At 37.1% G+C, this 12,911-nt stretch overlaps 1 protein-coding gene across 21 annotated transcripts in view; it reads right to left on the bottom strand.

Moving 5' to 3' along the window:
• MAGI2 (membrane associated guanylate kinase, WW and PDZ domain containing 2) overlaps positions 1-12,911 on the bottom strand; it is a 706,446-nt gene that overhangs the window by 33,980 nt on the left and 659,555 nt on the right. For all 21 annotated transcript variants that reach the window (XM_086886645.1, XM_086886637.1, XM_086886631.1 and 18 more), the window contains 3 exons: positions 11,080-11,254; positions 8,214-8,454; positions 6,866-7,009 (listed from right to left, as the gene is read on the bottom strand). In XM_086886645.1, the coding sequence (XP_086742771.1) occupies positions 6,866-7,009; positions 8,214-8,454; positions 11,080-11,254 (560 nt within the window). The remainder of the gene's footprint in view (positions 1-6,865; positions 7,010-8,213; positions 8,455-11,079; positions 11,255-12,911) is intronic.

The following is a 12,911-nucleotide window of genomic DNA, read 5'->3' as shown; positions in this document are numbered from 1 at the left end:
GATGCTCTACACGAGTGAGGAGTAAATGCAGATTGTGGGGTCTACATGGAAAAGTGCTTTCAAGGATTTCCATTTAACGTAGGATAAGAAATTTTACATTCTTCCTTTTAAGCTTTGATTTGATGGTCACTGACAGAAAACAATCAGTCCTGTTGATGAGTGCTTTTTCATATTTACCCTTTTTCCATATTCCTTTAGCAACAGGACTACAAACAGCTGAGATAACCCTGCAAAGACTTTGTTCTGTACGGACTGAAGAAACACAACAATAATCAGAATCACTAATGTTAGAAGGTTCCTATGTATGAAACTACAGGAACTGCATGTGGTTTCTGGTACAAAATTTGGTTGTGCAATAGGAATCTAACAATATGGTCAATATGGTATGTCGTAGTCCAGGCATTTCTGTTGGATTTTCTCATCTCTGAGATGCAAGACAACAGCAACTGAAAAATAATTTTAAAAAAGAATGAAGATATTTTGCACATGTCAATATGGACTTAAAAAACTGTCTATGGAAGCTGTATTACATACAAGCTTCAGAAAGGGAATGATTCCTTGTTTGGTGGAAACAGAACAAATCTACTAAAACAAAATACAAACTAATCTACTAAGAACCTAAAAATCAAGGGCTGCAAAAATGGGATACAGTGATTAAGTGACTAGATGAACACCAAGCTAAATGTGTGCAACACCTAGCAATAAAGAAAGATGAAATGGAAAAAACACCGTGATGAAACCAGAGAGACTTCTATTTTGCATGGCATAAAAGACTTTCCAAACATTGTAGGGTTTTAATTAACTCATCTCTGACTATCTATTCACTGAATCCAGAACAACTTAAGTGATTTTAGAGCGCCCTGGCTTGAGGTGTTTGGAAATGTCATATTCTGGGGAGACAGGTTTATATTACCTTGTTAAACTCCACAGTTGTACAGCATTTAGAGCCCAGATGCCTACATATCACCTGCTCCTTTGAAAAGCCTGAAAAGTCCTAATGGTAACAATTTTATTCTGTGAGACATAGTCAGCTATAGCCAACTATTACATGACACTCTACTGCTCAGAAGCCTGGACTCCAGACTTTTCAAGGGGGACTTAAATATGGCTCAAGAGAGGGCTTTAATATTATGAGTTTGATAGGAGCTCTGTAACTCTTTTGCAAATGTGATTTAGGATGCATACAGAGGGAAAAATACCAGTTTTGAATGTTGCTGAATGCTCATACATGGGTTTTGACAGCAGTTTTAAATGTAATATTTATGTCCTCCACGATTTGAAACTTTAGTTCTGTTTCCTTCCAAATAAGAGACAGACACCCCCTTTCTGCCTGCCTTTTCTGACCCTTGGCTCTTGAATATACAACTCTTCCCTTTTGCTAGGAATAATTCTCGGTGTGGGTGGATGAATGTTTCTGAATAACCACAAATAAGGCTGGTGTGAACCTTATTATTATGGGAAATTACTAAATACATGAACTCTGCTGTTTTGCAGAATGCCATGAAGCTGCCCACAGCATAGATTGGTTACTGGTGTGAGCATCACTGCACTGCTCACTTGGCAAGCTGGAACAACCGAGCAAGGCCACACAGACTCTTATGCAACGACACAGAAGCTCATAATTGACACTACAGGAACCTCCTGTCCATTGTGCCTGGTTTTATCTCCAGCTGTGTACCACTGAAAGAAAAAGAGGGATGCAAACCACAGAAATGCAGCAAACAGGAAAAAAGACTGAAGAGTCTAAGCAGAAATGTGGAGCATGAAAGATAAAGAATTCTGCTGTGCCTGGATTTCAGATGTCTGTCCTGCCAAAATATAAGAAAAATATACAATAAAATAAGAAAAATAATGTAGTATAAGGAGATATAAGGAAGCTGGAGATAGGGCTAAATGGTGCATTAGGACTGAGAAAAATGAGTTGACAAGACAATGAAACTAGAGATGTCAGAGATGAGATACATGGTTTTTGTGGAAGATGTGGAAAAAAGGATATAGCTCACATAGTGACAAAATGACACAGATATACACTGTCTATAAAAAAGCATATTTCACCCTCATTCTTCAAGAATTTCTTGTTATTCTGGATCTTTGCAGCCCTCAGCCACAAGCTCTTTGTTTGACACTGGTTTCAATAAACATGCTGGCTGCTGGAGATATCATTCAAGGCAATAAGAGATCGGTTGATCATATCTCATGTCTAGCAAACACTATGACCATGTTTAACAATTCCCCTGAGAGCAGAAAGCAACTTATCCCTTCCTTCTAAGACAGGAAGGGATAGAGATCTGCAAACAGAGCTCTACCAATCATCGTCCTCTGCACGTGGAAAGAATAAAATATAAGTTAGCATGAACCTTATCTAAATGGACCTGTAAAATTGTTTCCAGTAGTGTCTGAATCTTCAAAGGCTGTGGGGACTGTGCTCCACACTGTTTGTGTTGTGCTCCTCATCTCTGGTGACAGTTTCAACTCAATATGACTGTCACTGATGTGTGTGTGCTGTGTTCTTGCCCTACTCTGGGACTTGGGCCTTGTGGCTTTATTCTTAATATTGCCATCACCAACTAGTTTCAGTGTTTTTCCCTGATTTTAGGATTGCTTGAGAAATGGAATCCTGATGTGCTGAGATGTCTGCCAGTCTGGGAAAAGACAACAAAGGCACAAATAGTTGCCCAAATTTTTTCATGGTTATTTTAATACATCTTTGCCTTATGGAGTACAGACATAGATAGGTTTTTCAGAAGTCATCATTATAGCTTGCTCTCTGCTCAGCTGTCAGAATTAAGTCAGTTAGATACATTTTATATATCTATATATCTATAATGTATAATGCATATCTATGTATCTATATATTTATATATCTACAATGTAGAATCTATAATGTATGTATCTATATATCTATAATGTATCAGTAGATACATTTTATGTATCTATATGGAATGCACTGTCAGTGTTTAATTCCAGTGTAGTAATGAGGTTCTCCCTTACAGCAGCCTCCTGTGAGGAGCTGCCATCTATCTTATCCATAAACTGCAGTAAAATCTTGCCACAGTAAATGATGGTGACCTGATGTGATTTTATACAAATCTGCACTTACAGCTCTGGGTCTCCAACACTGGTTGAGAATAGTTTAACAGCCACATGGGCAGAAGATACATGCAAAGAATCAGTTTCCTGTAGACCTCTGGGTCCTTAGATGGGCATTTCCTTCCCATGTCTAATGATAGATGAATCCAGGTCAAACTAAGATATATGCTTGGGCTTTCTGCAGAGTCTATGGGCTCAAATAAAAGCTCCAGTGCATGTGAAGGTGCCATGACTAAGTGTAAGAAGACCATGAAAATTTTAAACCTGATTTTATGGGAATAATTTGTTGAACCTCAAGACTTAGTACAGTGTCTATCTAGGCTGGCAGAAAGTGATCCCCAAGTAGAAGAGCAATAGGATCAGAAAACTGATGAACTCTGTATAACATCAGCTCACTGCTCTTCCACCTTTCCAGTTCTCAGGACAATTCTGCAGAAAATCAAAGTAGAAAGCTTCATCTGTAATGAAGTGGAATAATGGATACAATAATGGAATAATGATGCAATAATGATTGGAAATGGTGATGTGATAACGAACTTCATAAAACCTTTTTGTTTCTTACATCAATCCAGACAGTTTTGTCAGGGCCAGTGGAAGATCATCACTTCTTGGGCCTGTTCTATGAGTCTGTTCTTTGTCTGGTCACAAGTCTCACTGAAATTTTCACTAAGGATGTCCTGATTTTGATGTCACTTTCTTCATCTTGTTTTATCATTGCTTTCTTATTCAGTTTCACTTTGCTATTACTGCCATGTTTTACTCCTTCCATACTTACCTTCCTCAATAATGGACCTACTTTTTTTTCTTTTACAAGAGATAGCTTGATATCATTCCAGATCTTTATTTACATCTGTTTTCCTGTAATTACATCTTTAATATACTCTTCATCTGTAATTCCTAACACTTTTACCTGTGTTTAGACCTTAGAAACTTTTGAATGTATGGTGGTGGACTCTCATATTTTTTAACACATGTCCAAGTGTAATATAGTTGCTGGGACTCATTCCATCACTGTAATTTTGCAGTGCCCACTAATAGAGTAAACCTACAGACTTTGACTTCCCTACCTGGAGCTGTTTTCAGTTTGAGATTTCATTTCTTCAATGATACAGTTTTATAAAACTACTACTATAGTTTCAGCTCTATTACTTTAAGGTAATTATTTTATTTATTTCTGTAAAATAGGGAGCTTTGTATCAATATGAATGACTCTCAGGGCTTTTTTCTGGCTATACATATATTGCAAATAAAATGTTAGTTATGGAATATGTTTTACTTATTACATATAAGTGCTCTACAGGTAGCATGTTTCATTATGTGATCTATTTTTTGCAACAATTTAGCTGGTTTTATTTTTCTTTTCTTGGTTTCATGAGTGAGAACAGGGCTGTTATGTGTTAATAGGAGTTATGTGGATTATTTCTTTTTATAACCATATCTGCACCGTGTGCTGTCTCCTTCAATGTTTCTCTGTAGAGCTTCAGTTAAATTACAGAAGGCTGTTCAAGGAGGAGGAAACAGCAAGAAAAACAATAATGAAGACAAGTAGGTCATCAGAAGAGCTCTTAGCTGGAAAGGATTCTGATAAGATCCTACCACAAAAGCATGGTTTGCTTTCCTTGGTGCTGAAAGCCTAGGACCAGAGAATCATGTCTTTAAAGACAATGGTACATAAAGCAAGAAGCACTGTCCTGATTTTTGCATGTTTTGCTGTAGAGATGCACCTGTGTAACAGAGAGATACAGAGATGTGACAACCAGCCAAAAAGTGTGAATGAACCTGCATTGTTAACAGTTGATGTAAACTTGGAAAGGATATGTGGGTACAGAACCCTGCTTCCTTTGCCCACCTTCCTATGTAATATATTTCTTTCAACCATTTTTTTTTTTGTTTGTTTCTATTTTTTCCATCTTTTTTTTTAGGCTCTTTCTTGAGCTTCTGCTGTCCATCAGTCACGGGTCACTGAATAGAAAAACCTTTCAAGTTCCAAACCCATTTGTCAGATTAAAATGTCTGTGAGGCAGGAGAATAAAAGAGTAGACTCAGTGACAAGCATGCATGTAGAACTGATTCCAAAGAATTGTGCTTTTAAAAGGGAGGAAAAACCCCAGTTACAGCTATCTGGTCAGAATAACACTTGGCTATATGTTGTGGCTACTATAATGAAAAAGCTTTAAACCAAGTTATTACAGAAACTATATTAGCAGTGTTCATTAAAGCAAACACAACTTTTCCTAAAGCAATTGAAAAAAACCCCACATATTCATGTTAAATACTTTCTATATTTTGGCTATTCACAGCGTGAATAGTCTAACTTCATTCCTTACTACTAGTTTGTTTAAATGATGCACAGGTTTTAATGTTAATTTTCTACCTAATATGGGTTGTTATTTGAAATGAACCCTCTTTAAAAGTGTTCTTTTATTTTTTTCTGCATTCTTAACCATATGTTTCCAAATACGTAATTCCAGAGCTTATTAAAAGCACAGCTTTTTCTCCATCTTTAATCACATTATAGCTACTAAGATACATCTTGCATATGGCTTCTCATTAAGAGCAACTGACATTGACAATGACAATACTAAAACAAAGGAAAAAAGGAAGACCAGAGAAGATACTCTTAAGCTAAAGTTCTAGCTGCAGCATGAAATCACCTATATTTCACACAAAAAATGCAGTGTGAGTTAACTCAATTACCAGTTGCCTGCCTGCCTGCCCCACTGGTTTTCCTGACACTGGGGCTGCTTCTGCCACCACTGCCAGTGCCAGGGGATTGCACTCCATGAGACAACTGAGGACTAACTGAACTTTTCAATTCTACCAAGTGGCCAAGTTAAGAGTCATTTGAAGCTCAGCAAAACCCCTGAGCTACATGCAGAGAGACAGTGCTCTTTCAGTAAGACATCAAATTTGATAAGATTGTTTACACTGTGAAACAATATGTGTAACAACCATGACATTTGTAAAATCTGTTCTTACCATTGTACAGAAAACAATTTTCATTGCCCATCTTTGAAATTAAATATTGGTTGAACATGACTGCACTAATTAGATACATAAACAACTTTTTATGGCAACTCTCGGTAGTCTTGCCTATGTTTTTTCCTTCTCCTTTTTGTGTATTCACAATTCTGCAAAGTATCAGCAGGCCTGGATGAGTTTATACCTTGTCTTTGTCACAACTGGACAGATTAAATGTCTCTACTTTTGATTAGGTTATTTTTCCTATATAGACCATGTGTTTGCTTTTTTTTTAAATCATGATCCCTACAAACAAGATTAAGATCAAGAAAAAAATTTAGCAAACACTACAAAGGTGATTTGCTTAAATTAGTAAAATAACACAGATGAGGTCTTAGGTTTCATAGTTATCTAATACATGCCATACAGTGATCCCTTTGCTTTCGTAATTAGAGACAAAAATGTTAATTCTATTATTATCTAAGAAACATCAAACTTTGTCTGAGATTTTTAAGTTGCTTAGATAAGAGTGAAAATAATAATGACAAAAATTTATAACACAGTAAAAGCTGTTTATTACCAGTCAGTAGTAATACATTTATTTGTGAAGAAACTACTTATTTGTGAAGAAATAGGTATCTACTATATGTATCAACTAATATCTTGAAATCCTATGGAATGAGTTTATTTTGTGAGAGTATTTGGCATTATTTCTTTAAAACCTGATCAGAGGTGAACAAAAGCTTTCTCTTTGACCCCATCACCAAACATGTGTGTAAATGTTGGAAAAAAAGTCACAATGCATTTTACTCACCCTCATCCTTCCGTTTCTTATTGCTGGTCCATCTTCTGCTAACCTCAACACATACAAATCCATTTTGTACTCCCTTCCTCCTCGAATACTAAACCCAAACCCTTTGGCTCCTTTCTCCAAATCAACGGTGAAATAATCAAAGTCCTGTACAGACAAATACAAGATGAAAGACAATTATGGACAAATATAGACATTGTGGCATGCATTCAGGAAAACTTTAAAATAAATCTCTTCAAAAATGTATCAATCCACTTGATATAAGCAAAGGTGCATAGAGGGGTCTGTGAGGGAAATTGAAATGTAGCTTCTGATCCATTGTTAGCCAAAAGTGCAAGATCCATGGGAGAAGGAGAAAACAAAGAGCAAACTTGGGTTGTGCATCTACTGATTAGAGAATTAAACTGGAGATGCTGGAAACAGCCAACCCAAGCATCTTATAAGATATGCACATGGGGATAGAGATTTTCTACTTAGATACCGAAATGCACAATATTTTCATAGGGTTCTTTGGATCCCATTTTGGAATTTCAGTATTTTTCTTGATACAGGTTTATGTGTCTGCTTTTGAAAATATGGATGTACAAACTACCTATTCATGGTTCCAGCATATAATGTTCGGAAGTTTACAGTCTCCTATTTAATACTTTTTGACCTCTGTTTTTTCTGCCTTTATGTAAGGAGAAAGGAAGGTTTTTTTCCAAAGTCTGAACTTTGAGCTGAATCCTCAACCTTCAAAACTGTCAGTAAATATCTGTCATCAGAGGAGTCTTGTCCAAGGTATCATAACTCTTCATCTAACTCATCATCTCTTTGACTTTGTCAGATCATGCTTGATGTCAAAGAAACTAGTTGCATGGGCTAGTTTCTATTCATCCAGACTATTACCAACAGAAATTTAATTTTATCAGTCAGGATTTTAATTCCTTTATTTATTTATTCCAATTATATAAAATCTTAATTTTCAAGAATGCTGTAGAAATGCATTCTGACCTAACTACACCCACTGTTTGATGACTGTGTGCCAAGAATGAAAAAATTGATCCTCTGATGAAAAAGCGTTTTATGTTAGAATTTTAATTTCAACTCTCCATTACCTTAAAAGTGGCATTTATTTAACATTGCTGTCACACAATTATAAATGTAATGTTAATTTACAGATCACACAGTTATACATTAATATTAATGGTTTGGAAGTAATTTCCTCTACAGAGAAATAGTAATTCAGAGTAAAACCCTTTAATGTGTCTCTTCCTTCCACAGTGGCATCCTCCTTTTACCAGTACCCATGACCTGTCCCTACGGACCCTGTGCCTGCTGTGCAGGAGAGCCCTGGGGTGTGTGCCTGTACCTGGGGCTGCCTGTACTCAGCCAGGGGGTACTGCCTGGTGTCGGGGGAGTGCTGCCTGTAGTCCATCAGGGGGGGCTGCCTGTAGTCCAGCGGTGGGGGCTGCTGGTAATCCATCACCGGGGGGTGCCGGTAGTCCAGTGGGGGCTGTCGGTAGTCCGTGGAGGATTGCCTGTAGTCTGTAAACGGGGGTTGCCGGATATCAGGCTTCACATCCTGCCTGGCTTTTACTTCTGACCTGTAACTGAGGAAAGCACGATGGCTTAGTTTCAGAGTAGCAAGCCATTAAGAATATATGTTGCATGCAATACTGAGGACTGAAAGCGTGCCTGGCTGCAAAATTGCATGGAACAAATTTACACAGAGAAGCAAATCTCTCAAGGGTACATAGTCGAGGCATCCAAAAACAGTGAGCGCTTTTTGAAACATGGGAATAAGCAATTTTCCCCTAGGTCGTGCTATGCAATCTTCCAGCTTGTATCAGTGAGATCAGAATTAGACTCAAAGGGACAGGAACAGAAAAAGCATCTTGCTTCCCACTTACCTTGTCTATTTAGAAGGTGAAACTGCGTGTAAAAACACCCACTATACTCACTACAAAATAATTCACTGATCTGATAAAGTGCTTTTTTCCAGAATTAATATTTCTGTGGAATAAGTGGAATATCAGTGCAGTTTATATACCCTTTCACTTGCATAAAATATTATTATTGTGAGCTTCTTATGGTTAAAAAAGGAGAAATTCTTTGTTTTGGCTGTTATCTTTTTAATGAAAGGTATTCTTTGATATAACATCTTTTAATATAGTGTGTATTATTTTTATTATACACTCCTGTGATGTTATCCGGCTAAAAGCTATGACAGTAATGTCATGTCAGTAGTTATGCACAGAAATAAAACAAAGTGAAAAAGAAATAAATTTGGTTATGAGGTATTAATAAAAAGTAAAGTATTGCTTTAGCTGGTAACTGGTTACAGGGAGATGGGTTGTAAAATTTGAAAGAAAACGTGACTTTCTGAGGTGCAATGACTAGTTATTTACTTTATTCAAAGGGAATTTTCCCTAAGCACATGGAAATTAACACATAATGGCACTTCAGGGTGAAGCAAAGAACATTCTTTATGGCAAACTTCCATACCTCAGCCATGTGGCGTCCTAAAGAGGCACAAAGGAACCCCTGAACTCTTTTAGCTAAATAATTTTGTGATAGTAATTAGGGTTATATTTTAACAAAAATGTTCAGAGAGTGGATGTTCTTACACTCTTCCCTGGGTGCTGAAGGAAATATTTCTTTCCTATACAGGAAATAGACATTTCAAATTCTGTTTCTATAATGGACTAGAAGTTTTCAGTTAACCAAGTGACCATGTCTCTTCATGGACACATATAGAAACAGAGACACATACAGACTGTGAAAGGTATTTTGAAATGTACTTACTGATTACAAAAATTACACTCTGAAAAAATGACAGCATTGTTTTTCATTATGTTGATTCATATATAAAAAAGGTAATCTGAATCTAAATGTTTCAAAATGTCTGGTATGTTTCAAGACTTCATTGTTTCATTAATGTAGTTACAGTGACATTATGGCAAATCCTCCTACACAATAGTTTTAATAATCTGAATGTCTAACCAGGCACAAAAAATTCGAAACTATTTCCCTTTGACTTTTTTGAAAAGATTAAAATAGACTGCTGCCTTGTGTTCTTTTAAAATCTGTACATGGCATCTATAATAAGACTTGTGTGCATACATGCAATCCTCTTACTTTCTTTACTCAATATCATGATCCTGTAAAAAGAAGATAGACGACAAACAGGCTTACTGTGATACTGAGCCTTATTAATATTGGAAGTAAAAAAACTAGTTAATATTCCTAAGAGAATTAATATCTTATTTTGGTAAAGAAACAATGTATGTGGCTGTACAAACAAGATATAATCTAACTTATAAAATCTAGTGAAAAATAATACTACATGAACTAGCAATAGTTAACCTTTTTCTGAAATAAGAGTAATCTTTAGGCAGGTTCCCAGTATATGGCCACAGCTGCATATCAGAAAATGATGTTTCAATTCACACATGGAGGCATTGTAATTTTTGCTGAATTTGTAAATGGTGACATGAGCAATTAGAGCTTACAGTTTTCAGTAAAATCATTACAGAATTTTTTTCTGGAACTTTAATTAATTTTGTTTGCTGGTCCCATCTGAAAATTCACAATTTAACAGCTATTTAATACTGATTTCCAACAGCATAGAATGACTTTTGTGAAAATTTTGTATTGAATTTTGTCAGAAACATATGACTTCTAGGAGGTGATCACTTTTGGAAAAAGTACTCAATGAAATATAAGGCAAAGTAAATCTGACTAATTGAAAGGAAATAATTCTGGGCAAGTGAAAGTAATACATCTGTTAAGCAAGAACTAGAGGGTGTAGTGTCTGATTCACAAGTGAACTCAAGTATTTTCAGAAGAGAAAAGTTACAATCCTGTAACCAGCATCATTTGGGAAAGAGGATCTTGATGATATATGTTGGTTACTGAAGATTAACATAAAGACAGTCAGTATAATCAGCCTTGTTTAACATGCTAAAGAATAATCCAAAGACTAAATAGTGCTGATTGGAGGTCACAGAAATTTGTATCATCCCACAGCTTTTAATAGAGCTGGTCACAAAATTTCTGTCGATTGCCACGACAGATAAATTTGCTAATGTATATGCATAAATTACACACGAGAAATTGGCTGGTAAATGATACGCTGGAGATTAAACCCACCATAAAAAATATCTTCCTGACTCCAGACTAACATACAAGGAGGAAAAAAAAAAAAAAAAGAGACCACTGAGAAAATGCAAAACCTGTTCTCGTGTCCCTGTGGCTGGAGGGGCTGTGGAGGTGGAGGCTGGGCCACGGGGCTGTGCTGGGCGACGGGGCTCTGCTGCGCCAGGGGACTCTGCTGGGCCATGGGGCTGTGCTGCTGGGCCATGGGGCTCTGCTTCTCCGAGCTGGGCGCCGAGGCTGGGCTGTTCAGCTCTGCATAATGGGGAGATGGAGATTAAAGACCTGTCACAGTGCAGCATTTAATAAAGGGCAAAGGTACACAATAATAATTTTTGGTCACGCACTATCTCTGCAAATTTATGCTTTGTCGCTTTTACTCTCTCAGGTTATAATTAGATTTTAAGACACTTGAACCTAATGGTCTCCTTTTGATAATCTGTGGGATCCGGAATCTTGGTGACTTCTTTAATTCTGGTTGACACTGTCATTATTCAAAACACAATTGAACAAGGGAAATTGCTTCCATGTTTCATGTACTCTTTTAAAGCATAGAAATACTGCTCATAGAATGATAGAATGATAAAATCATAGAGTCATAGAATAGCTTGGGTTAGAATGACACTTAAAGATTGTCTAGTCCAACACTCCTGCAATGAACAGGGACATCTTCAACAAGACCAAGCTGCTCAGAGTCCTGTCCAACCTGGCCTTGAATTTTGACAGGAATGCCAGGATGGGGCATCTACCACCTCTCTGGGCAACTTGTTCCAGTTTCATTATCCTCATCATAAAAAAAATCTAATCTCTTTTTTTATATCTGTCTGAATATATCCCTTTTTAGTTCAAAGCTGTAAGACCACTTGTCCTATCACAACAGACCCTGCTAAAAAGTCTGTCCCCATATTTCTTATAAGCCTCCTTTAAGTACTGCATGGTCTAAGTAAGATTTCCTTGGAGCCTTGTCTTCTCCAGGCTGAACAACATCGATTTTCTCAGCCTTCTCTCATAGGAGAGATGCTCCAGCCCTCTGATTGTCTTCATGACCCTCCTTTGGACTGCTTCCAGTCCACAGCTGGATTCAAAACTCCAGGTCTCTTGAAAGCAGAGTAGAAGGGCAGAATCATCTCCCTCAACCTGCTCATCCATTGAACAGTCACCCTGTCAGGCTCATTTCTCTCTGATTTAGAGAGAAGGATGCTGGGGTAGCATGTCAAAGGCCTTACAGATCCAGCTGGTTGAGATCTATAGCTCCTCCCTTGCCTATTGCTGCCCCTGGTGTAGTTACTCCACTGTAGAAGGCCACTAGGCTGGTTAGGCAGTACTTACTCTTGGTAAAGCTGTGCTGGCTGTCCTGAATCACCTCCCTGTGCCTTAGCACAGCTAGAAGATATTTGAAATGCTTTCCATGTAGGAAAAAAAATCATTTTAAGAAATGAACATTTTACTGCTTTGTCCACTGTTTGGGATGACAGACATGTCACAAAAACTAAAACACTGGTGTCCTTACATTAGCTCCTGAGGTCTTTGAGCTCATCAAGAGTTTCCTGTCTTTTTAAATTTTTTGGGGACTGTGAACAGTAAAACAGTAAACCCAATCTCAATGAATTCTGACTAACCATTTAAACTGATATTTTATTTCACTGTATTATGTCAAATGACTAAGATTTCACATAGGGACAGTGCAGAAAAACAGAATCATTCTTTCCAGACAACACAAAATTCAAAGACAGAGAGATTGGTATAGGAAATATGGTTTTGTTGCTTTTTTATTAGGATGACAGTCTTCATTCAGGATTCCTGCTGGATTGGAGGGGTGGTACTGAGCTCATATCAAATACATTTCTTTCAATATCACTAGCACAGTCCTGTTCACCATTTACCTATTAGGATGCATAAATGTGAGAGAATC

Source organism: Cyanistes caeruleus, chromosome 4 (genome assembly GCF_971803275.1).
Source record: "Cyanistes caeruleus chromosome 4, bCyaCae1.hap1.1, whole genome shotgun sequence".
NCBI classification, from domain to species: domain Eukaryota; kingdom Metazoa; phylum Chordata; class Aves; order Passeriformes; family Paridae; genus Cyanistes; species Cyanistes caeruleus.
Note: the sequence above shows the minus strand (reverse complement) of the source record. Positions and strands in the feature narration are given on the sequence as shown.